Source organism: Cheilinus undulatus, linkage group 2 (genome assembly GCF_018320785.1).
Source record: "Cheilinus undulatus linkage group 2, ASM1832078v1, whole genome shotgun sequence".
Taxonomy (NCBI): domain Eukaryota; kingdom Metazoa; phylum Chordata; class Actinopteri; order Labriformes; family Labridae; genus Cheilinus; species Cheilinus undulatus.
The window spans coordinates 27824276-27851925 of record NC_054866.1 but is presented as its reverse complement, the minus strand read 5'-3'; the positions used below and the strand labels follow the sequence as shown (position 1 = coordinate 27851925).

Below are 27650 nucleotides of genomic sequence, written 5' to 3'. Positions count from 1 at the left end.
GTCCAGCCAAAAATTCTCTACTGGATTGAGGTCTAGGCTTTGACTCAGCCACTCCAGAACTTTCACCTTGTTGTGTTTAAACAATTTCTGTGAGGCTTTCGCTGTACACTTTGGGTCATTGTCTTACTGCAAAATAAATCTCAGTTCTCTTACAGACTGAATAGGACTGTCTCCTTGGATTTTCCTAGATGTTGCCACATTCATGTTACCCTCTACCTTTTGAAGCCTTTCAGGGCAGGCTGCAGAGAAGGATCCCCACAACATGATGCTGCCACCACTGTGCTTCACAGTGGGGATGGTGTGTTTGTGGTGATATGTATTTGGCATCTTGACTGATGGCCAAAAAGCACCATTTTGGTCCCATCAGACCAAAGAACTTTCTTCCACTTGAGTCTCCCACACCTAATCTGCCTGATCTTGGCAGATTTACACATATGCCATACTCCTTACATGTCTTCATGATAGATTTAACTGAGGTCTGGGGGATTTTCAGTGCCTTGGAAATTTTGGTGTCCATTCCCTGACTTATACTTGTCAATCTCCTTTACTCTGAGTTGTGTGAAGTGTTCTTTTTCCTTCATGGTGTGATGGTAGCCAGTAATACTGATTTACCAGTGACTGGACCTTCCAGACACAGGTGTCTTTACACTACAAATATTGAGACACATTCACTGCACTCAGGTGATCCCCATTTCACTAATTGTGAGACTAAAAGTACCAGTTGGCTGGGCCTCTGTTGAATTAGGTCAGTCACTTTGAAGGGATTGAATATTTATGTTAACACTTGTTTTATGTTACATCTTTTCAGTTAATTGACATTGCTTTGTAGAAATTTGTTTTTTGTACATTTCTTTTGTCAAAAAAGCCAAGTCATATTGAACATGATTGAATTATAGCATTAATATTTCATTTAAATCAATCGAATGAAGTTTCTCTCTGTCTCACCCTCACTTATATACAGCTCTAGTAGCTTAATTCCATCAATATGAGATACAGTTGAAACCAGACGTTTACATACACTATATAAAAAGGCACATAAACTTTTTTTTCTCACCGTCTATCATTAAATCAGATTAAACTTTTCCTGCTTTTGGTCAATTAGGATTACCAAAATTATTTCTATTTGCTAAATGGCAGAATAATGAGAGAGATCATTTTTTAGACAATTTTTTATTATTTTCTTGAGAGTCAGAAGTTTACATACATTTCATTAGTATTTGGTAGCATTGCCTTTAAACTGTATGACTTGGGTCAAATGTTTTGGACATGCTTCCACAAGCTTCTCACAATAGTTTGCAGGAATTTTGGCTCCTTCCTCCTGGCAGAACTGATGTAACTGAGCCAAGTTTGTAGGCCACCTTGCTTGCACATGCCTTTTCTGCTCTGCCCATAAATTTTCAATGGGATTGAGATCAGGGCTTTGTGTTGGCCACTCCAAAACATTGACTTTGTTATCCTTAAGCCACTTTGTAAGCAGTTTGGCAGTATGCTTAGGGTCATTGTCCATTTGGAAAACCCATTTGCACCCAAGCTTTAACTTCCTGGCTGATGTCTTGAGATGTTGCTTCAGTATTTCCACATAATATCCTTTCCTCATGGTGCCATCTATTTTGTGAAGTGCACCAGTCCCTCCTGCAGCAAAACAACCCCACAACATGATGCTGCCACCCCCATTTTTCACAGTTGGGATGGTGTTCTCAGGCTTGCAAGCTTCCCCCTTTTTTCTCCAAATGTAACAATGGTCAGTATGGCCAAAACGTTCAATTTTAGTTTCGTCAGACCACAGAACATGTCTCCAGAAATTAAGGTCTTTGTCCCTGTGTGCATTTGCAAACTGTAATCTGGCTTTTTTATGTTTCTTTTGGAGTAATGGCTTCTTCCTGGGAGAGTGGCCTTTCAGTCCATGTGGGTACAGGACTCATTTGACTGTTCATAATGACACACTCTTACCAGCTTCAGCCAGCATCTTCACAAGGTCTTTTGCTTTTGTTCTTGAGTTGAGATGGACTTTTCGAACCAAAGCACGTTCATCTCTGGGACACAGAATCCGTCTCCTTCCTGAGCCGTATGATGGCTGGACATTCCCATGGTGTTTATACTTGTGTATAATTGTTTGAACAGATGAACGTGGCACCTTCAGGCATCTGGAAATTGCACCCAAGGATGAACCAGACTTGTGCAAGTCTACAGTTCTCTTCCTGATATCTTGGCTGATTTCTTTTGATTTTCCCATGATGTTACACAAAGAAGCAGTGTGTTTCAGGTGTGCATTAAAATACATCCACAGGTGTGCCTCTAATTAACTCAAATGTTGTCAATAAACCTATCAGAGACTTCCAAAGACATGACATCATCATCTGGGCTTTTCCAAATCGTTTAAGGCATAGTAATCTTAGTGTATGTAAACTTCTGACTCTCAAGTGAATAATAAAAAATTGTCTAAAAAATGATCTCTCTCATTATTCTGCCATTTAGCAAATAGAAATAATTTTGGTAATCCAAATTGACCAAAAGCAGGAAAAGTTTAATCTGATTTAATGTTAGACAGTGAGAAAAAAAAGTTTATGTGACTTTTTATATAGTGTATGTAAACTTCTGGTTTCAACTGTACATAAAAGGTGTTTAATCATTTTTCAAAACAAAATAAAATCAAAAAACTTCACTGACATACAGCTCTTGGTAGTGTTTGTTCCTGATGTGTATTTTTCTATTCCTGGCCCTTTTTTCTTTTCCTCTTAAATTTTATCCATCCAAGAAAAGGTTTTTTTTTGTCCCACCACACAGAACACCACACTATGCATCATTTAATTGATAAAGTTTATTAACCCATGCCGAGGAATGAAAACTTTGTACCAGCATTTCCAAAGGCCCAAAGAATTTCTTTATACTGCGTTTCAAACACTTTATCTCAGTGCCAAAGCAGCCATCTGATGAGATAGGAAAAAGAAAGCTTTTAGCCACCCAGCTCATTAAAACATAACCTCATTATGCAGACTCTCTATAAATGGACTCGGTCATCACAGGTCAAAAACAGTGACGAACATTCAACACAGTAAACTCAGTGTACAACAGCATAATGAAGTTTAATAATCCTGCTTGACATCTAGCCCAAATTTACTTCAGTTTGTCTGCCCAGATTTATTCTTCTTTCTGCTTTGAACACAATGCTTTCAACACATTTGCATACAATTTGTCAGAATAAGAATAACCATGACGCATAACAGTAAGTGTCAAGCTCAAAAGTGTTTCAAACAACAATGCATAGTCTAAGGTTGCCAGACTCTTTAATACTCTTTTACTTTGAGTTTTAAAATGATACAATATCTGTTATTTGAACGATCTTTAGTAGGGAAAATACCAAAACGTTTAAAATTACATCAATTTCATAACACAGGTGCATGGGAGGAGGACGAATTAAAAAAAACCTCCTGCTTTCTGTTTACATTGCACAAAAACATAGGGTGTGTGTTGGGAAAGTCTCTGGTATCTTACCTTTCAGTACCATCTCAAAGCCCATCAACAATCATCGTCTGTCATCATCTGATAGATACCTTACACTGTATTTGGGAATGGAGGTGCATTTTTCTTTGAACCCAGCAGTTAGTGATGAAGAACTTTAAAGGAAAACCTTCCTTTTCCGTGGGGTTTCCCCCTAAAAGCTCTTTTCTTCTAATGGGTCCAAGTAGACTGTATGTAAGGTACCACTTGTATTCACTTCAGTGCTATGAGCCTGAAAAAAAAAACTAATTTGAACTTTGTTTTGTCACACATAAAGGTAATAAAGGTTGCCCAAGAAACACCAGGATGCAGCTTTGTATAGACAAAAGAAGGGCTGTAAGTCGTTTAACAATTAAAACTTCGATTTCTGTTGTTAATTCTGACTAATCTACTCTTTGTTTGCATTTTTAAATTTGCCTCCAGCTGTTCTTGTTTGCTTTTGGATTTTCATACTGTTTTGAATAAAGGGCCATTGACTTCCTGTTTGGATACAGACCTCTTTTATTCTGAAAGAAAACAAGGAAGTCCAGATCGAAATTAGAGCATGACGTTAACAACAGAAAAAAGAACTTGTTATGGATTGAAAAGGAAATTAAGGGAACAGTAAAAAAGTAAATGTTTGATAACACAAAGTGCAGATGATTTCTGGATTGTAGTCTAGGATTCTAAAACTGAAACTGACATTAAGGAGCATTAGTGAACTTATTTGGCATCAGTGGCTGCAAGGAGATGTTTCAGTGGCTTAACCTCAATTATGGACCTTGTTTAATAATGCATTGATGATGATGACCCAAGTACAAATTCAAGCTTTGTCAGGTCTGTCCTTTAGAGGAGAAAAAAAAAATTAACATGCATGTTTTTTGAACGGGGTTTACATGGCTCCAGTTTAAATGTTTGGACTATAATAGACTGTTAGCTTCACTTTTATGCTAACCTTGCAAAGCAGATGGGTTGGCCAGATTCCATGTCTGTCATCAGGCAAATCCATCCAGCTCCAGTCTGAAAAGATTGTGCCAGGCCTGAAAACAGATCTGGCCAATCAGCGTCATTTGAAGGAGAATGAGGTGGTAGCTACAGCTGGGGTTTAGATGTACTGGAGGCCGATGGTAATGGTGCTAAATGTTGCAGTTTTAGCTCAGATGTAGCTATAGTATAATGGCAGAAAAGAACATCACTGAAAGCTTTTCATGACAATAAAGATACTTTCACTCCCCTCCCGAACTGCTTCAGAGACTATTCTTGGCAGAGAAGAAGTTTTTGCACATCTCCCGACAGGCCTGAGTTTAAACCAACAACAAGCTTCGCCATCTGTAACCTGTGACAACGCCCTGCTTGCAGAGCTCACCTTACTACTGGAGCTGAGCATGTCTACCACCTCATTTTCTCTTGTCGCTCTGACTGGCCCATGATGAATGTGACAGACAGAATTTCGTCCAATCATCCTCTGAGAATGTTTTTCAAAAGTCCTGCCCTTCCCGAATGCTTTGCATGGGTGGTTTCCAGAATGAATGTAAAATGTATTGTATGCAACAGATGCATGAAGCAGCCTGTCTACTTTTATGCAGGTATTTGTTTACACAAATTTGCTTACACAAATAAATAATTAAAATATAGTTTATGGGAGCTGGTTTGTCAACAAAGACAAATCATGACCTCTGTGTGCATAACATTACTTTGTGTATCAAAACGTTGCAGATGTCTTTGTGCAGTATGCAGGAGTTTGTCTGTAATTTTGTGGCAATTCAAAACATAGAATTATATAATAGTGGGGACCAAAGGCATGTTTTCGTCACTATGGGACAGATGCAGGTATTAGTATGTTTTGTTTTTTTTGCTACTATTGTACTGAAGTTTAAAATCTGGTATTGCAACAGCCCTAGGCCAGTCATGGTTGCAAATACAGCAAAGTGTGTAACGTGAGGCAGATGTAAGTGTGTGTTGACAGAATCCTTCAGTTTAAGGGGCTGACAGTGAAGAGACTTGTATCAGTCTATAGAAAAAGTAACCCATTTTGGGGTTTTAGTGTCAGCTGTTTAACAGTTCCACATAAATGCTGCATGTGAGCTACCGGTCTGTCATGCTTTTTTTTATTTTTACAGCCATTGTGTCTTATGCATCACATTAACTGTGAGAGGACACCAAGCAGTTATTTTTAACTTAAGTTGACTCAGTGACCTTACTTCAGCACTTCCGATCTTGTTAAATACTTAGAAAGCAGAGTGTCAAATATGTACAAAACAACCTGAATTCTTCACATATATATTCTAGACAGAAGCCTTAAGTATCATAGTCTATATCCGCCTTCATCGTGTGTAAGATCTTTGCCAGTTGTAAATGGCATGGATATTATGAGAACACGCTGGCATCCGTTTACACGTACTGACACTGCGGTGGCGGAAAACCCTCCCTCCTGCCCCTCCCCCCAGCCCTCTCCTCCTTGCCGCAAGCTGCTTTGCTCTCTCCTCCGCTGCAAAGAAGTCCGTAGTGGCTCTGAAGAATTCCAGCAGAGCTTTGTGGCTCCAATTGGTACCACGGTTCTCCGTCACACTGTTGGGCACCGCCGCACAACCAACAACACCCACTGCACTTTCCCCTGGCTGGGTGGAGAAACTACAGTGGCCACCACGTTCAGTCAGGAGGAGGAAAAAATGTGGGTTCGTCTCAAAGAGTTCCAAGGGGATTGTGGATTGGGTATCACCACGGATGGGGTCATCCTGAGCGCACACGCTCAAAACTGGGATAGCTACTTCATCCACGTCTCTTAAGGGCTCGTTACGTTCCCAGTAAGTGTCCCAGGCACCTGAAGAGATGCTGCTGCTCCCTGATGGTGCTCCTGTTGGAAAGGCTGAATGTGCTGTCTGACAGAACAGTGACTCCTCTAAGCTACGCAAGGAACAGCTGGAAAACAGGGTATCTGTCTGTATGGTCTCACCCAGCACTGTCTTGTACCTACGAGTACACACATGAAAAAACAAATGAGCATAGAAAACAAGTGAAAATCACTACATAAATTCTGAAAAGCTGCATGGATCTCATAATTCCTCCGTAGCTCTGATTTAAGAATCATTACCTGCGTCACGCCGTCTCTCAGAATTGATGACTTGACACTGAGAAGCTCATCTGTTGCTACAGTAACTTGATTGTTCCTTAATTGTTTGTGCCTTTGCAGCAAATGGTTAGGGACTGATTGCAGCTGTTTTTTTCCTACAATGCCCTTTAACCATGCCTCCCTGCTGGCTCACTACAATTCACCATCTTCCCAGTTTAAGTATATTTCTGCTTTAGATTTTTGTGAGATATATTTAATGTGGAAGACTTCATTTATCATCTTTTTTGACACTATGTGATATATTCCCTGAAAGAGAAGATTCAGCTGTTCATTTTTCTGTCTTGAGTGAAGTGCCTAGCTCCAAAACAAGTGGAGTCATGTCTTACATCCCCACCCAAAACATTAAAAATTTTCATATCATTTTTTTCTGCAAAATGCTCAGTGGCTCAGGGATATAGATGGTCATCTCTCAGTTTAAGGCTTGGCTGTTCTATCATCATACATGTCCAAGTTTTTTATGGTAAGGGACCAGGGCTTGACATTAACTTTTTTGCTCACCAGCCACAGTGGCTTGTGGTTTAGCAAACTTACTAGCCACTCGGTATTTCCACTAGCCACAATTTTGGTGCTTGGAAACTATGAGCTATATGCCAAATTTGGTACAAAAGGTACAAAATGACACACATGCTCTAGTTTCCCTGTCAGTATGATCAGTATCAGCTCTCCTCTTAATAAAGCACCTCTCCCTGTACACAGCACACTACAGAGATATGGCATACTTCACTGTTAGAGTCAGTAATCTAAGAGTCAAGACTCTTAGATTTTTATTTTCTTCAATGGATATTAAGTTTATGCTAATATCAAAATACTGTTAATTTGCTGTTTATTAGGAAAAAACTACAGCAGATTACAAGAACATCTCTAATTTTCACTCTGACAAATCTCCACCAGCGAATGCTGAGTGTCAAACTCCTCCTGTCCGCTGCAGATAGAAGCTTTCAGTCTACATTACCAACACGTCAGTGCGAGTGTGTATCAGTATATGTGTGTGAGTGTCATGTTTATGTGTGTCATGCAGCATCAAAGCCCTTGGCGCTGCGTAAAACTGCACCAATGGATGAAGAGACCAGCCTTTTCAGTTATTTTGGAGGGAAGTTTGAGCCTGTATGTGCTGGATGGCCTCTCTCTAACAAGCCTAAATCATAACGGCTAACAGACAAGCACGGTCAGAGTGAAGCATAAGTTGTGACACTGATAAATTCAACCCTCCATTGTGGCTAGTTAGAGTCACGCTGCTACCCACCATGGTCGAAATCCACCCACATTTGGGTGTAAATGTCAAGCCCTGTAAGGGACTAAAAAACAAATTGCTTTTAAAGGTATGTCCTGTAGTTTATGTATGCTATCAGCTTGTGAATGTCTCCGTGGGACCCACAAGATAGACTGGCTGCAGCCTGTTCATTTCTGAAGGCCCTTTGATCGATCATTCATCTGCAACACTGTCTATCACTGAACAGAGATGCATGCTAAAACTTTCAACATAGAATCAGATTGAACATTCAGTTAGATAAGAGTTAAGGTAAGGGTTAGGATACCTAAAGCTAAAAGCACCTGCATACCTATTCACAAAACTTTTAATAAAGCCCAGTAAATAGTCTGCTTACAGGACAAAAGCTGATCCTCCATGAAAATATTCCAACATAGCCAACGTAGCTTACATTGCTCCATTAGCTGTGTAAACTACAGAGCTTACAGAGCTAAGCTCACAAAGCAGTTACATAAGCTACATATCTACATTATCTGTGTAGCTCTGTTTGCTCAAGCTACTTTTGCTAAAGCTCACGTTGCTACAGCTAACTTAGCTACACTTGCATATGTAGTAACATTAATATTGTAGCTAGCACGGCTAAGTTAGCTTTAGCTGCTGTTTGAAACAACAAGACACCTTAGGAAATGAGTTCATCCAACCAACTATTTCTCTATGAAAATGCTTAGAAAACTAATTACATTAAAAGTACAAAGTGTAGAATCTTCCCACTGAAGTATCTAATTTAATTAAACAACGACAACTCCTATTTTTATCTTAGTTTGAGTATTACATAAACTCAAATATTTCCAACACTTCTCAAAGCAGTGAAATTGTATTATTTATTTTATTTTCTTAATTTTATGGCAGTAATGGTCTTTGTCTTTTCATGGCAGCTGCCAGACAGAACTGTTATGACAACTTGTGCTGCCATGGAAACACCTGATGTTAAATCAGTGTTTGATACAATTTGCTATTACCATTACTCATTCCCCAAAAACTAACCTAGGCCAACATGTCTCCCCTCCCTCCCCCTATATTTGGAATTTCCCCTTGTGGGACTCATAAAGGAATATCTTATCTTATTTTATCTTATCTTAACTTTTAGTTCCTCCCTCTGTACCTGCTGAGACATATCTTCTGGTAGAGCACTAGCACCCACTGCAGTGGCCAGTACAACCCACTCTCAAACCAGCTCTGACAGCGGAACACGGGCGACAGACAGACGGCCGCAGTGATGTAGCTGGATGACCCACACTCTCCCAGGTAGGACAGGAGGAGGCCAGACCCGGTGCTTTCGCTCACTGCGTATAGTCTTCCTGCAGGCTGTCTGTAGCGGATGTAACGCACAGCCTCACGCAGATCTGTAGGGTCACCAAACTGCTGCAGCTTGACGGTGGTGAGCGGGGTGCTGTTGTGGCTGCGGCGGTTAAAAACTGCCGGCAGGTAGCCATGGGAGAGCGCTGTCTCACACAACTGTAGAGATAAAAATACAAAATTACAGGAAAGATTTAATTGGGAGTTCTAGCATGCTTGCTAGCATTTTTAAGTCAATGCAGTTGACAGTTTTTTAAGTAATTTAAACCATTAGTTCTCAGCTAGTGGGTCATTTTTCAGTGGGTTGCCAGTAGATCCCCAGGAGGAAAACAAAACAAGACTGTGGTACAGTAGGCCATCTAAAATGTATGGGAGCTTTAGTCAGACATGTTTCCATATATGTTTGCTGGACAAGGAAAATGATTCTATTTGTTTTCTTATGATTCTAACTAATTTATCCAGTTATCCTGGAAAGAAATACCGAGAAGAAAGCTGGTTTTCCCATGGTGATGTCTTCCCCTCTCAATATTCTAAAAAAAAAAAAAAAAAAAAAGTTATTACTGCAAATCAGTGTGAAATAATCTGTTTGCATGCATGTCCTTACTTTTTTCCACAGTCTTTTGTTCCGTCATATGTTTTGTTCCATCTAGGGTTACAACTGTAACTTTTTCATTGAATAAATTTTAATAGTTGGAATTTTTCAGAAATTTGGGTTGCAATTTTTTTGTTTTGGAGGTGGTGGCAGGTCCTATGACCAGAGCAGTTGAGAACCACTGATTTAAACAACATTACAGGAAAAGACAAGAGGTGATTGATGCTTACTAAAATGTTTTATTGAGAAGTAATCTGACATAGTTTTGGGCCTTCTTAACAAGCCTTATTGTAAAAATAATGTACCCTGGTCTCTGATGTGTTAAGCCACAAATTACACAGGTTGTGCTTTGTGCTTACATAATGTTTCAGCAGGTGGTTTGCTGTTAATTAGCTCAAAATGGATGGTGTCTACTCTTTATTGTAACAAAAAATGTAAATCACTCGGTGGGGGAAGTAAGAAAACAGCAATAAACTTGATTACCTTTACTTTTTACCCAGAGGTGTCAAAGGTAATCACATTAATTACTCAGGTAGAAGTATAGATACTAGGGTTTAAAAAGACTTCATGCCCACTGAAAACGAACACATTTTAGTACAATGAAAATACATTCCAGAACCATATATGTGTACCACTGAGCATTAACATGTTTCATGGAGTGGAGGATATAATGACTAGTTGCCTATAAGTGTTAGTCTTCCTGGCTACCAACCTCCTCGCTGGTGCTTGGTTGGGACATTTTGCTCGAGTTCTCTTGAGTCTCTGCCACAAACATCTTTGTACTAGGCTACATATGTCTGCTATTTCCTTGCTGGAGTGTGACGTTATTTGTGTGTGTGCAGGTGCAGTGGATCGCGTACAAACCAATAGGATGTCAGAATGGTACCATGTTTATACTTCTCCTCCAACCACAGTCAAATTCACTCTATCCAGATTGTGTGATTTAGCTGGATAAGTTTTTGGGTTTTTTATTTGTGTTTTTTTGAATGATGACAAGCCAGAATGGAAACAAGCTGAAATGAAATAGGAGTAGTAATAGGAATAGTAATAGGAGGCTGAAAAATAATTACTCCAGTAAAGTATAGATACCCAAAATTTCTACTTAAGTAAGGTAACAAAGTATTTGTACTTCGTTACTTGACACGTCTGCTTTTATCTGACTAAAAACAGGAATATCCCAGAGTATGTACAAAGTTTCTGTTCCTCTCTGACTTTTTTGACAGGTAGCTGCCTACCTGCAGAAGATAAACCTTCAGTTGCATCAATGCACATGTGCTGCTAGTAGGGCTGTGAAAAGATTGAAATTTTTAATTGTGATTAATCTAATATTTTTAATTGTGATTAATCTAATATTTTTTGTTGTTAATCTCGATTAATTACACCCTTTTCTAAAATAACATTTTAAAATTTCACTTTTTTGCATTCACGGCTGGTTTTGTATCATTTTGGATTTTTCTACTGTCTTAAGCTATGGGTAATTGACCTCATGTTTAGATACAGACCTGCTTTTATTTTGAAAGGCCGATCATTATTTTGACATGAACTAACCAGAGAAGAAGGAACTTATTAGGAATTGACAGTTATGGGGTTGTCTTCTCTGACATCAAAATTAGATGTACATATATTGTTCTAAAAACATGATTTGAAACATAACTTTTAGGGGCAACCTAACAGAAGAAAAAATGAAGAGGATCCATTAGTTTTTGAGCAAGAAAGTCAAAAAAGTTACAAATCACAATATTTGAGATTAGTTGAATTTTTACAAGAAAACAAAACTCAGAATTTCTGATTTCATAGTATTAATTTTATGAGAAAAAAAAGAGAAAATTTTTAAGTTTAAAATGTCTTAAATTTTGACACTAGACACTCTACGTAAATTTACAACAGTGTGCAGGAAAAATACTGTGAGACACCAAACTGAAAACAGTGGTTGGATCGTCGACTTCATGACTGTACAAAATTTCACATTTTACTTACATAACTTACAACTTTTAGTGTGTTGTCTTGTAAATTAGTGACTTTTTAAACTTGAGAAGAGTGGCCCTTATACACCATCATAATAATGGATAGTTTATACAGATCTTTTGTCAAGAACAAGTGTATGTGTGCCAATTATGTTGGGATATTGCCAATGAACAATTAAAATTTATGTTTAATTTTACCAACTGGGTCATGGTGGGGTTTATCTTTTCTTAAATATGAGTAGGGGGGCCCTCAGAAAAAAGGTAAGGAACCACTGCTCTAGACAACTCAGACAGACTGTGAGACCACTGAGACCACACATCTGCTGACCTGCCACAGCCTCATGTAATGGCGTGACTTTAGAAGAAAAAACAAACATGGATGTCTATCGATACCCTTGGCTTGCTGTCTCTCCACAATAAACTGTACCAGCTGGCATGTTATAGTTGCAGCTAAACCATAAAACAAGGCAAATAATCAGGATAAAATCCTGACTGGAATGAAGGTTCATTTGTGTTTATGTTTGTGTGAGGTGAAAGTAAGGTCCAGCTGGTGATGCTACCCGGTCTGCTCGCTCTCATTGGTTGTTGAAGTTATTCAGTCACAGGCATTACGATGCAGAATCATAAATATCAGATGTGTTTGATATTCATTCAGGGTCAGGGAGGCTACAATGTGTTTGTAAGCAGTAACATAATGTGTTGACACCACACGCTTCAAAATTATTCAGACAATAATTGTTTACAACAAGCCTCCACTCTGGGTACACGCGCATGATTGTGCGGGGGAGGCAAATCCTGACAGAAACTGGGTTAAAATTGTGTAGTTTGTGGCCAGCATTACTCTTTTAAAGTGTTGAGTCACTTTATAAAGTAACATAACCCAACTCTGTGATTTGCATCCAGGCAGTAAGACAGGGAGGGATCAACCTTTAGACAGAGCCAAAGCAAGTTTATGATCTGCGGCCCTGGCTAGCATAGAAAATTTAATGTCAAATAACTAGTTTAACCAACTGCTAACTCTTGTGCTGTCTACCTGTGTAACAGCTTAAAAATAGAGGGGCTCAACCCTTTAGGCAGTCTTATTGTCCTCAGACTCTTAAGAGACCAAACGTTGGCTCAAATTGTATGGCAAATTTCATGAGCTGCCCACAGCAAGCTGATCAGCCCAGACAGCCTCCGCCTTCACAGCTTCTCCTTGAACTGGGCTGAAGGCCAAAACTGACACATGAGAGTAGGAAGTGTTTGAGCACAGAGACCTGTGATCTCATGTCTCTGGCAGGAAGTCTTTTCTTTCAGTCAGCTGCCCCATGGACAGAAATATCTCTATGCTTTGTTTCTTCTTCAGTAAGCTATAATTAGAGTAATGGTTGTTTGTTAGAAATGTGATGTGCCAGATATCTGGGCAGGGAAAATCCAGAAAAAAGATATTCAATAACATCATGCTTACTAGATGTTGGAGTGAATAGTAATTCTAAACTTAAGTAAAGAATGGAGAGTAATGCATCCATTATCTACACATTTTATCACATGAGAGCCAATCCAAGCTGCACACCCTGGACTGTTTGCCAGTCAAAACAGGGCTAACAAACAAAATCAAACATACTATATTGTCAATACTCACTAACTAAATAGCACAAAGCAGCAAAGACAAATGACTAGTGCTGACACCAGCCAAAATTTCCTTTTCTTTCATAAATGTCTTTCTTTTGTACTTGTATCTGTGTACTTGTAGGAGAGGGGTCTGGCTGCAGATAGCTCTCATACACCCCCTCTCATAGACCATTACTGTAAGAACAGAAATACACCCCAAACTTTCAAAATAAAATCTGATTAAACTTTAATTTAGGTTAGGGTAAGGGTAAAGGCAAGGCAAGGGTGTACAAACTATGATGCAGCCCGCGGTCCATTTTTGACTGGCCCTCAGCAAATTCTCGATAAAAAAATTAATCATGGCCCACATTTGAACATGAAGATTGTCCTTGACTGCACTGAACTTTGTAGTTTCAGCACAAAGCTGTGCTACCATGTCAATTCTGTAGACAAACATTTTGAAAAAAATGTATTCGAAAACTTTTTGTGACTTATTTGGGATAACACTGTACAGAGTAAACAAACTTGCAACCAATGTCTTAACAATGTCTTGATGTATAACTTCCACATTAATTACTTTATCTTTAGCACTACCGGTGACATTTCAGGGGTGGAGCCAGTGGTAACCAGCGCCGAACAGGGCCGTCTGAAATCTGATCGTCCTCCCAAAATCCTGAAAATGATTGTCTGTTGACCTTGTCAGCCGTTTACCATTTAGGCATACTCAATAACTTGGCATATCTTAGCATATTAGATTGGTTTTATTGCTTTTAAATATCCACAAGGGCGAGGAATATGAAAATGTCCCCACCATCCTTTTTGTATGTGGACCCCAATGGAAAAAGTTTGGACACCCATGAGGTACGGGCTACGATACCAAAAGTTTAAAGTTAAAAACCTGACCTGCAAAACCTGGTAACAAAATTTTTAATAAAGCTGAGTAAACAGTCTATTTACTGGAAAAAAGGTTGTCCTTCATGACAACATTCTAAAGCAGCAAAATAATGTAGCTCTGTAAGCTACGTGAGCTACATAAATAAGGTATAAACATAGCTAATGTAGCTAAAGCAAAAGCTTAAGATTATGAAGCTAATGGATATTGCCATCTAAGCTACGCAGCTATTTTATCTATGTAGCAAAACTGGTTTTAGCTACGTTTGCTTAACCTCAACTGCTAAAGCAAATGTATCTACTTTGGCTTATGAAGTAGCATTAGCTGCATAGCTCAGTGACATGTTAACATTGGCTAAAGCTAAAGAAGCTATCTACCTTTACAACAGATCTATGCATAATTTAATCGTGGATTAGACCTCTGACCTTTTTCTTGGTTTTATTTATCAAATGTTTCTTAGTCTGTAATGTTTGCAGTGTGGTTATTTCATGAATGTAACTACCAAAGTTTGTTTATGAATAAAGTTGACATGACAAAGATTCTTTTTGATATATGCATTGATGAGATTGATAAGATTCTGTGTAAAAACACCTCTTACACATGAACAAAATCAGCCAAAGAAATGAGACATTGCACAGATCAACACAAACTGTCATTACCTTCCACTGAAACTTTAGCCTGATTATTAAATTACATACACTTAGAAAAGTCTGGATGGAAGAGTTTTGATATTTAAAGCTCTCCAGACAATAAAGGCATGTCTCTGTCATCTATAATAAATCATCCGATCCATGACAGTGTGTACGGAAATGTAAAGAGTGGACGTTTTCTTTCTGTATGTGCGGAGCCACTCAGCTGTGTCTCATCTCAGAAGGTTTCCCATTGAAGACTTTCTGAATAAAATAGGGGCAACTGAAATCTGTTACATTCAGTTTTCATTCTGCAGATATGCCACCTTTCTTAGATGCATTTCCACACGTGTCAGGAAAGATGTGATTAGAGCTAATACACAAACACATCTTCTCTAAATGTATTCACAAGCTGTTTCCCCTTCAGTATAATACTTTGAATCATTGTGATTTAAGAGGATCACACAAGAGGAAGGAAGAGAGCAGTTTCATATCAGTATGAATCCCTTGAGTTCAGTTTAATTCCTGCAGATATTGAGATGAACAATCAGATATTTCATGATTCAAATTGTGTATGAGAGCTGAGGCTGGGTGATGAATGTAGCAGCTCAGATTAAATTAGGTGAAGTGAGTGTGAACAGATTTATTCATGGCTGCCAATGCTGGAACTAATAAAACGTTTAGGTATAAAACCACTGCCTGACACTGCAGTGATCATCACTGAATCACTTGGTTTCATAGGTGCAGTGAGGGATGAGTAACAACAGCACAGGGTCAGACACCAGTGAAGAAGACTTTAGTACATTCATAAATATTTTCAAGCCAACATCTGTCATAATATTTGTCTTTTTCTATTTGAAGGTGAAGTGATTACTTGGGAAAAAGGGGAGTAATAGGGAATGATTTCACCAGATTCAGTAATTTTACATGAAAAACAAAGAACTATAATAATGCAGCCTTCATTATATGAGATCTCTAGTTTCGTTAGCTTTCCTTTAATATAATGTTGACCATATGAATTCTTTTCAGACATCTGAGCTTCATCGTCGAAACGGTAGAAAAACAAACAGTAGCTTCCCCTGCAGTTTTCTGCCAGAGCTGACAAACCGTCAGCTCAGTGACAAATTCCATCAGCAGGGACTCCAGACACTGGACAGCATGCCAGCTCTCATACAGACACAGGCCGCATTTATCCTGCCCACCCTCTGTGCTGAAACAATGACGCAGACATAAATACAACAGGGCTCCAATAACTCCACAATATTCTCTCTGAGGTGTTTTAAAAGCACGGATCCTCTTCTAGAAAAGCTCTTCTAATATTTCACAAGCTTCAGCATCTTCATCAGGACATGTGGTCACAAATCAAGTTAAATGAAGGATGTTATTTAATTAAAAGCCTTTTACAGGAAACAAAGCACCACATCACAAAGCTCTGTCCTCTATCCAGGTCAACAGTTGGCCTCAAATACTCTTCAACAGGCCTGTGGGATTCATTCATCTGAGCTAGATGCACAACGTAAGATTTTCAAGCAGGGAGGATTGAGTTCATGTGGTAATGTAGTAGAACATTTATGTTACATGATTTAGGAGTGTGTTCAAGAGGATTCTGTTCAAATCTTGAGTCACAGGCTACAGAATGATTTTAGAAACCCAACTCAGGCTATAGAATGATACATTCCAGTTTAATCTGGTCCAGTTTGATCCAACAAAACAAGATCATTTCAGAATATTACATTTGTTTTTACTGGTACAGTAATCTTTGCCTTGTGCACTTTAGTGGCATTATGAATCCCTGCTAACAATGAATACAGAATGTTTAATTCCATCACAAAGCCCAAATTACAGACAATTTAACAATTAAAGGGGGGTCAAACATTTCTGTTTTTGTTCTTTAAAAAATGCCCAGCTCAGTGAAATGCTCTCAGTTTATTACCAAGTCAATGGGCTCAAAATGTATTTATTATGTTAGGAAATCATTCACACTTAAAAACACATTACAGCTGTAAGCTGCAGGAATAAAACAGGCTCTAGATGTGATAACCAAGGATTTCTTGGAAGAAAGTTTTGAATATTCGGCTACATCTGTGCTGCATGCTAGTGTTAAGATCTTGGCTGAACATTAGCTATGCAGTCTCTCAGCAGGTGAGATCTTTTGGGAGCTATGATTTTTAATCACTTCTCTCCAAAGTGTATGGGTAGACATTTCATGTTAAGTCCACATGACTTAATTTCTGAGTTTGAGAACTGTTAGACTCTTTGGTAATGATCCATGTAACACACCTGGCTACCTAGGCAGGTAAAAAGTCAACACAAGTTCCAAGAGATTGAAGATGCTATGCTAGAGTATTCAGAACCAGCTACACTGTAAACCTGAAAAAATTGAAAGTACTCAAAATTTTTATTAAAACTGATAACATCGAAGTTTTAAAGTAGCGGAAATACCATTTTTGTAGACTCAGGTTAAAATATTAAAGTTACACTGCAATCCCCAATGAGTTATTAGAACTCAAATATTAGAGGCAACTAAGTTAAAAAAAAAAAAAACAAAAACAAACAAACAAACAAACAAACAAACAAAAAAGGTAATAATTACTGAAAAAAAACTGTATTTGTTTAGTAGCAGGTAATTCACTTTACTTGGTAAACTGAACTTTTAAGTTAAACTTAAATACAGAAACCTTCCTTTACTTAAAAATTCTGTTTAGACCTAACTCAAAACAACATGTACATGTATTTTTCGTAAAATTCATGTTCCTTATCCACTGCAGTTATCCCTCATTTTTTCCACACACTTCAATCTTGGACATTCATGCCACTCAAAGTAGGAAAATTTAAAGGAGACATATTTTACCCTTTTAAGACAAGCTTAAATTGGTCTCAGAGGTCACCAAAACATGCCTGTAAAGTTTGTTGCTGAAAAAACACTCCAGTATAGGATTTTTGTACGTCTAAAAACTGCTCTATTTCAGCCCTTCACAGAACGAGCCGTTTCTGTGTCTGTGGCTTTAAATGGTAATTAGCTGTCTGACTCCGCCCTTGACCACACCCCTCCCAGGAAATGGATACAGTACTCCTGGTACTACAGACACTTTTATCCAAAGTTTAGAACTTGACTGCTAGACTGTAGAACTCGAACCATAAACCTCCCAGACAGTAGTCAGCAGGATAACCCACTGATCTATCCAGCATCTCAGCTGGTAGTTGAGAGGATCAGGAGAGGAGGGCAGAACTTCCCTCCAAGTGGGGGAGGGCCAACCAAACCTGGGGGCGGGTGCTTACACTCCTAGTGAGGTCACCAGGAGCTAAATCTAAGAGCGACTTGTTTCAGCACACATTTTCTGAAAGGTGGAGAAAGAGAGGGGGAAAGGCAATGGATTTTTCTGGTACTTAAGGGGATTGTGGACAAGCCAGGGGCACATATTTGTGTTGGAAAAGCCTGAAAAAGTGATTTTTGCATAATACGTCTCCTTTAAAGTAACTATGACTGAAGGGTTAGCACTGAACCAGGAAGTCCGCTTACATCATGTTCAGTACACCATCCATGATATACTGTATTATGGCTGCTACCCACATGAGGGACTTCTCTGAGACAGTAACTTGACTCATGGAACAAAAAAGTCTCCTGTCCTGAAATAGTATTGGGGAATTTTTTAAGTTAACACGACTCCATTTTTTTTACAGTCTTCAACTATTTGGTCTTATAGTGTGTGATAAAAGGCAGAAGGTCCTTAATAAGATCCAACTAATTTATAACATTTAAGTTGATGCAGTGACCACTGTGTGTCACATTTTTACTGATCCAAGGCTCCATTGACTGTTGCACTCCAATCTTTCATGTAAAGATAAGTAATTGAACAGTCTGATTATGTAAGGCTCTGTATAGACCCACCAATCTGAATTTTAGCACTGCTCAATAAAAGTTTCTGACATCTTGTATATATATACTCATCCATGAAGATCCAGAGAAAAAGTTACTGTTTTTGATGCATCATAAATGCCAACACTTATTTGTATAAAATGTTCCTCTGACTGGCAAGAAATTGTGTGGACCCTGAAGCTACACAAGATACATTTTGGTTAAATTCATTGTATTTCATCAGCCAAACATCAGATACACAAAAATCTTTGTTTTTCTCCCAACATGGCCTAGATCTGTAGTGCTGTGGAGTCTCACAAAGGCAAGGGATTGGCTATGATGTAATGTGCATGAAGGCAGTTTTTCCCCTCGCTACATTTTGAAGAGAATCCTCAGCCGCATTCAAAACATTTAAAACAAGAGGCACACTTGATTATTTAACAACGCTAAGATAATGCTGCTAAACACTGAAACGCTACATGGAATAGTGAGGAGAAGAAGTTATAGTTTAATATCAGTGTGATTAAAAAGGTGCAGGGAGAAAATCTGCAACTTTTCTTCTTATGAACTCTAATTTCCTTAAAGAGCTTCAAACCAAACCAAAAACAGCTTTTTGCACTAAAGCCATTTTATTCCAAAAACAAGAGCTATGCAAGGCTATGCATGATTGACACCCATGTGTTAACTCTATCAAGCTGAGAAAACACTGTTCTAATATCAAATCTGCTTCTTCGCCCTCTCATTGTGCTGTTTCCCCATCAAATCTCTTGACATTTTCTTTAATTTTGGATAAACACTATTCTTAAAGCAGCCATATAAATGCCCTTTGCCTGTATTGGGTCACTCCCTTTGTCCTGGTTTGACTGATTCTGTGAAAGAGAAATTTCCAAGCCTCAGACGATTAACTTCTAATGCTCCTATTACACCTCTCGCTGATCCATTAATGACTGCTAATGGTAAACTTTCCCCACATTTACTGCTCTAGCGCTAAGCTATTTTCCTATGCCACGAGGCTCTTGGAAAATTCCAACACCTTTCTCTTAAGCAATGCAAAATCAAAATAAATGGCCCAAAAATCAATTGGTGAAGTGTTGAAAGCTAAATGACAAATAATGAGCAGATTATATCATATTTTAAACCCATGTGGAATGACAAATACATGATTGTAAAATGAGCGCCAGGAACATGCTGAATTAAACACTTGTGAACGTTGAGTGTAAGTAGGTCACAAAGTCACAAATCTATCTGCTTTGTCAGGAAAGTGTGACGCATGTAAATCACGAGGCAGCATGGCTGCACCAGCTGGATGTCTGCTCCTTGGAACATTTACGGCCTTTCAACACGCTGCTTTGAACGGAGATCACAGCCTACTGAATGTGGGGCTCATTCCCACATCTTACTCACCTCTGTTTATTAAACTGGCCCCTTTGAGTATAAAAATGGCTGAACCTTTACTGTGATTGCACCTTTGGCTGCAATCATAGCACTGTGTCTGTGTGGATAGGTCTCAGTCAGGCTTGCACATCTGGACACTGAAATTTTACTCCATTCTTCTTTGCAAAGCCGCTCAAGATGTGTCAGGTTGCACGGGTATCAGGTGTGATCAGCTATTTTTAAGTCCTGCCAACAATTCCTGCCAACTGGATCCAGGTCTGGCCTTTGACTCAACCACTCCAGAACATTCACCTCGTTGTCTTTAAACCATTTCTGTGTAGCTTTCTCTGTACTCTTTGGGTCATTGTCTTCCTGGAAATTCAATCTTTTCCCAAGCTGTATTTCTCTTGCAGTCTGAATAAGACTGTCAACAGGATTATCCTATATTTTGCCACACTCACTGAACCGTTGGGGATGTTCAGTGCCTTGGAGTTGTTTTGTATCCATCCCCCGACTTATTAACCTGACACACCAGATGGATGTGTTTCACATATCCATCTGGGAAAGCTTCAATAGGAAACGTCTGAGAAAAGGCAGAGGCTTTGAAAAAAAACTGTGTGTGATTGGATGAACGTTCTGTTTGCAACATCTCTATTGGCCAATCAGAGCAACAAAACACGTGACATAGCAGCTATCGAGCCGCATGTGTGCAGCTACTGAGGAATAACGCAAAACATGAGACACCGAGACATGTGAGTACTAGACTTTTGTCGTTTTTGAAAAGAAAACAACTCACTGCTGTTCTTTGTTCTTCTTTTAATGAAGAAATGTCGTCAAGTTCTGATAAAACTGGCGCTTTAGCAGCATCCACACTAATCTCTTCCCCCATAACTGCACCAGCTCTTGCTGCTGCTTGTTAATGTCACTCTGCTGCGCCTGAAAGTACTGCCCCTCATCACTGATTGGTCCTGTCACTTTCTAACCAGGCCCAAACGGTTCAGATGGGAGCTTTGCAAGATGGATTCGCCAGTGAAAAACAAGGAAACGGGCGTATCCATCTGCTTTGCAAGGTTACCGACTTATAATTTTCAAGAACATTTTGTCTGAGTTGCTTGGACAGTTCTTTTGTGTCCATGGGGTAATGGTAGCCAGAATTACTGATTAACAAGTGACTGGACCTTCTAGACACAGGTGTCTTTATACTACAATCACTTGAGGCACATTCACTGCACTCAGGTGCAGTATCTAGCCAATCAGAGTGTGTTGAAAAAAAGACATTAATTTAGACTGTGAAGAGTGAAAATTAAGTGGTAGGGTAAAACACACTTTATGGCAGAGCAAAAGTAGCATCCTTTTTGATTAATTAGCTTAGTCAATTATTGGTAAAATAAAATGCCGATACAGATAATTGGCCGATGAATCGCCCAGGCTGATAATCAAACTCCACATACTCCATCCGAGCAGTTATCCACACATGGAGCAGACATTTCAGTGTGAAAATTCAACATATTGTTCCTTTAAAGGAATCAAGTGTAAAAGTCTGAATGAAATGCATCCGTTTTTAAAATGTGCTTTTTAAATAGAAGAGGGATGGAGTTTGCATTCCCCTCTTTGTTTAGTTTCTCCTCTGTGTTACTGATATAGACCCACATATAAGCCCACACGAACATGAGCCGTTTTTATCTGCCTTTCTGACAAACAGGCACACACAGTTATATACAGAGAGACTCAACAGTGACAGGAGCAATCTTAATTGGTGTATATCCCTTGTGGTGCCTCAGCTCTCAGTTCTCCAGAGCAGAACTGGATGACAGCATTACAAATATTCTCTACTCTGATGATGACTGTTGGGTCTCAAATCGGTCTGAAGGTGACGGTTGCTCTCCATCTCTGCCTCCCAATTATTTATTCCCACTTCCCTCCCTTCTGTCATCCTCGATCCAGGATGTCATCACATTAACAGAAGTTTTTCACGTTATTTTAGTGTCAAAACACATGTGGTTTGTTAAGTGTGCTCAGCTCTTGCACAAGTCTTGTTTCTGACAAAAATGCTGTCACTGATCTGCACACAGAGCTAGTAAAATGAAGAACATGAAATCAACTGAACTAGGGTGATACCAGGTGCCCAGAGTCAAGAGCCAGCAGGCATTCATGTGGAGCAGCGCTGCTCTTCCCCAGGCCTCTCAAGTCAAGCGATGCTTTGTAATCCCTCACTCAATTACCTCAGTGAGTGTATTGAAAGAGCAGTTTGAAAAACAGGTGCTGCCTCTGCTCATTTTACAGCTTAGCTTTTATTTTCAAACTGAGCTTGGATTCCCTTTGCTCCAGTGGCAGTTGTTAATAAGCATCTTCAAATGTCTTTTCACCTTTTTGACTGTCTGACTTTAAACAAGATAAACTATTTTAAATGAATCATATATATATATATATATATATATATATATATATATATATATATATATATATATATATATGAATCAGAACAATTTTTCTGTCTGTGTGCATTGATAGGATTGCAAGATGTGCAAAGGGTGCAAGGATGCTGACTACACAATTTACATGAAGTATTTTACATAATTTAAGATGGTTGATTAGTGCAAAGGTGCATATAAGATGAGGCACAGTAAACAGATTAAGTAAGTGATTAGTATGGTTAGTAGATTAATTTGTGCAAATATGCTCATGAAGTCAGGCATTTTACCACAGTGAGCTTTCTTTGAATATCTGAAACAAAGACAATCAGGAGGGGCCATGCAGGATATTTTACATTAAGCAGGGCTAAGGTGCTTATTGAATAAAAACATATATTTTCTGTGGTGAAGTCATCAGAGGGACTCTGTGACTGTTGAGTGATCAGCAAAATTACTCAGTGCCTGCTGAGTGGTCATCAGATTGTCTCAATGACTTTTGAGTGGTCATCAAAATTAATCAGTAACTGTTGAGTGGTCATCAGATTGACTCAGTGACTGTTGAATGGTCATCAAAATTAATCTGTGACTGTTGAGTGGTCATCAGATTGACTCAGTGACTGTTGAATGGTCATCAGATTGACTCAGTGACTGTTGAGTGGTCATCAGATTGACTCAGTGACTGTTGAATGGTCATCAGATTGAGTCATTGACTGTTGAGTGGTCATCAGATTGACTCAGTGCCTGTTGAATGGTCATCAGATTGACTCAATGACTGTTGAGTGGTCATCAGATTGACTCAGTGCCTGTTGAGTGGTCATCAAAATTAATCAGTGACTGTTGAGTGGTCATCAGATAGACTCAGTGACTGTTGAATGGTCATCAGATTGACTCAATGACTGTTGATTTGTCATCAGATAGACTCAATGACTGTTGAGAGGTCATCAGATAGACTCAATGACTGTTGAGTAGTCATCAGATAGACTCAATGACTGTTGAGTGGTCATCAGATAGACTCAATGACTGTTGAGTGGTCATCAGATAGACTCAGTGACTGTTGAATGGTCATCAGATTGACTCAATGACTGTTGATTTGTCATCAGATAGACTCAATGACTGTTGAGAGGTCATCAGATAGACTCAATGACTGTTGAGTGGTCATCAGATAGACTCAATGACTGTTGAGTGGTCATCAGATAGACTCAATGACTGTTGAATGGTAATTAGTTTGACCCAATGATTGTTGAGTGGTCATCAGATTGTCTCAGTGACTGTTAAGCATTCGTCACATTTAAAGGCTAAGGGAAAACTGTTTCCATGTTCGGTTGTTCTGGCTTACAGTTCCCTGTACAGCCTACCAGAAGGGAGGAGTTTAAACTTGTTGTGTTCAGGGTGTTTTGTGTCTTTAGGCATGTTGCTTGCCTGTTTCCTGACCCTTAATGTAGCTTTTAAATATTTTCCTTGCATGTTTCTGATCCCTAAACCCCTCTGATTTAAAAAAAAAATCTGGCTTTTTATTGTTTAACATCAATCCTTTTTTTAAAGGGAAAAAAACATTTTTGAGGACAACTAACCTCTGGCTAAATTCTTAAGCAGTGAAAATCAGTCCTACATTCAAAGTGAGGGGTCCCTATTGATTACCTAACACAGCACCCAAAATTCCCAAGAGTTTGTCTTGTTCCAAAACAACCCTCTAAAATTGATTTTTTGAGGATTCATTGCACATCTTACCATCAGGTTCAACGCAACACTACAGTTTTCTATCTATTGTCCCTGTGTCTCCCACTGAATTGATTTGTAATAAAATTACTGCATTATAATTTTAGCAGGGATAAGAAGCCCGCTCAGGTCATACAGAAAAATACTGGCAGACTTAAGAAGTTATCTGTGTTTTGAAATGTGTAGCAGAAAAAAAAGACAAATATTTCCTCTAAAGTTGAGCTTTTATGTCCTTAAAGATCTTCAAACTGAAACCGAAAGACAGCTTTTTGCACTTACAGCTATTTCTACTGCAAAAACAAGAGCCATGTTTTAAAATATGGATTTCTGAATATTTGGTCTCTGCTTTTTGCCACCAAACACTTGTGCCTTTTTAAAGGGTAAATTTTTATATGATCTGCATATTGACACAGTTTTCCCAGCATGTTTACGCGTGCTGAAACCCAGTATAAAGTGAGCGAATCTTAACCTTTGTCAAAGAAATGGATATAAATGGGTTTCTATAAATGTGATTTATGATGCTGCTGTCGTCTACAGCTAACATTTATGCTCTTATTATTCGTTTTACTGAGTATTGGAGAAAGGTCCAGCCATGCTCCTCTGACAGCTGGAATATTTATCTAACTTTTCCTTAAGAACTATTGTTTTTGTGTGTGTGTGTGTGTGTGTGTGTGGCATGCTGATCAGGTTCCTCGTGGATATAGTTACCTGTTATTTAAAGACTATCTCCATGGTATGATAACTGTGCCCTGTTCAGTAAAATTATGAAGCCAGTGTTTACCTTCAGGACATTTCTGGTGATCCTCCCAAAAGAGTTGGGGATGATGAGCAAGACTGGACTAGTGGAGTGACTGGACGTCCTGCGTCGCTTCTGGTACGATGGCACAGCCCAGTCCAGGGCCACCAGCCCGTCGTCGCTCAGCTGCAGGTTGTCCCGCACGAACTGGACCGGGCTGTCGTACGGCCAGCACGCCTCATACACACTCTGCAGGAAGGCGCTGGCCCGCCACGTCCACCCGAGACACGGCGTGAAATGACTGAAAGTCCTGCAGTGTTTCAGGAGGTAGTTCGCCAAAGCCGATGGTTTGCAGATTAATGCCACGGCGCGCGATTTCTCGCCGGTTCCGTCGCTCTCATCTCGGTCTGACAAGCGCCTCCCGGTCTTATCCTTCACTGTCTGCTGAGACATCTCCAGTCCTTGAAGCAAAGCATCCGTCTTGCTCTCGCTGCCAAAATATTCGGAGCCTGGCCAGATTAGTACCACCAGGATCGTAATGCACAGAGCAACAAGCCATTCCAGCATTGACACGGTTTGAGGGAGCCAAAAAAGCACGATACGGGCACTTCCCACCCCTTTGTCTTGATCCAAAGTTGAAAACTATGAATTTAATTTATAGAAAATAGTCCAAGGTAACATGCTCTGAGTTTAAATGTGCCGAGCTTTTTTTTTTCCCCTTAACAAGCGTTTTGGAGCTTCCCTCCTGTGCCAAAGCGCGCAAGCCCCTCTTCGTCGCACTCGTGGTGTTTCCTCTACGCGGTGTTGCAGACGTTCTAGCTCATTCTAAACCAGACTTCATGTTCCATCTTTCATAAAGGGTAGACCCCTTCTGTTTTTCATGCACTGATACAGTAACCAACTGCGCTCGACCGGTGCTTCAACCCAACAGCTGGGAGCGCAAGAAATGTCTGAGAGCAACGCGCCGCCACTGCTGGAAACGCCCCCAGTCTTGCCCCTCTCCCTTCAGAGACAGCAGGTAGTCGGTGCGCGACAGTATCACAGCTTGTAAACCCTCCCATGAAACTGCTCCCAGTGTAACCGGTACATGGAGGTGCACTGTTTACTAAATGTGGGCTCTTTCTCATTCTATCCCCCTCTCTCTCACACAGATGCACAATTACAAGAGTGGTTTGTGCGCATGACCGTTAATGGACATGAATGAATTTTCTTCTGAATGAATTTGGCAACAAGTGCACATTACAAACTAATCAGAGAGACAGAGAAATGACAAAAAATAATCAAAGCATGACATCTTGACGCAGCATGAGGGGCTTAGGATGTAAAATAATCCAGCTTGTTTTGCAGGTTTTTGTTATTTGACCAAACACTGTCATGTTTTGCTCAGTGTCTGCAGTTTTTGCTCCTGGAAGTTGAAAGAAGGAGTGAAAGTAGGCCACTGCTCTGCTCTCTGTGCACAGTGAGCACTGCAGACATCCACTCTGGTTCAGGCTCATAACATTTATGTAATGTGATAACCTCCTCTCCGCTATTTTCCTCATCCCTCAGCTCCTCTTGATGCTATTTATGAAACTCAAACATAAAAAAATAGCCCCTTTTAGATTGATCAATAATTACTGGGAAAGGTAAGAATTTACATTTTAATCAGATAGACCAGAAGATGTGGGAGAAACAGAGAAAAACATCCACAAAGTAAATGTTCATGTTTTCAGGCAAATACTACTACACATTGTGCCTCTTAATCAGTCACAAGCAGACTGTGCTATACACTGTTAGGTTGATAGATTTTATGGAAAGCTGTAGCTTTGCTGTCTGTTTGTTGAAACAGCTTGTTTTAGACACTTATTTTACAAACAGCAGCATAAAACACCCTGCAGACTGCTGAGCATAAACAGATGTCAACGCATGCAAGTGGCAGAAAACATACAGGCAACAAAAGTGATGAGTTTAGCTCCCTGGTCAGACTTTCAGTGCTACATGATCCCTGTGAATTAGCCCGCAGAAAATGAAAAGAAGTGGCAAGATGGGAGAAGCCAAGCAAAGAATAGAAGGACTAATGGTTGCCTGGAAGGATCACTGTTTCACCTCATGAGACTCTTTGAATGTCAGAGCAGAACAGCTTACAGCTGTGGCAGTGGAGAGTCGGCAGGGGCATGTGGATCACGTTAATTTCCTCTGTATGCAGACTCTGATCACGAGACACGTCTCTTTAGGGTGTGACTGTATGAGCTGCTATAGCGCTGTGGCAAAGTCACCACTCTGTGTAATGTGGAACTGTGTAAAAGAGTTTGATCATTAACTTCATGGTATTAACTTTTCATAAGACATCTGCACACTTAATTCTGAGACATTTGACTGGGTCACAATGGTGCAATGACCTTTAAGTCTGGAAAACAAACATCTAACTACTTCTTGAGTTTTTTTCATAATAGTTGTCCTGGTTTATGCTGGAAAAAATGCATAGAACTTACAAGAAAATTAGAGATACATACTGTAAATTGAGAAATAAAGCTGACCAAAATTTCATTTTGAATAACATGGTAGTGAGATTTTTTTTGTGCATTTTTCTGGGCAGTTTAAATTTCTAGTGAATCGCTGTCTTAATGGGATTAAAATAACTCAGTAACACCTTTCTGGCTCAGACATGTTGTGACAGTATCACTAACCTAAGAGAGGGAAAGATGAAAAAACAGCCTCAGGTTCAAAAGGTTAAGTAGAAA

The 27650-nt window shown here is 39.4% G+C and overlaps 1 protein-coding gene across 1 annotated transcript; it reads right to left on the bottom strand.

Annotated features, from left to right (window-relative positions):
- Positions 1-2803: 2803 nt before the first annotated feature.
- abhd15a (abhydrolase domain containing 15a) lies at positions 2804-25860 on the bottom strand. The gene is made up of 3 exons (XM_041795853.1): positions 24976-25860; positions 8977-9329; positions 2804-6447 (listed from the first exon to the last, which is right to left on the bottom strand). The coding sequence occupies exons 1-3, from the start codon at positions 25495-25497 to the stop codon at positions 5802-5804; spliced, it is 1521 nt and encodes a 506-aa protein (XP_041651787.1). The 5' UTR covers positions 25498-25860; the 3' UTR covers positions 2804-5801.
- Positions 25861-27650: the final 1790 nt, after the last annotated feature.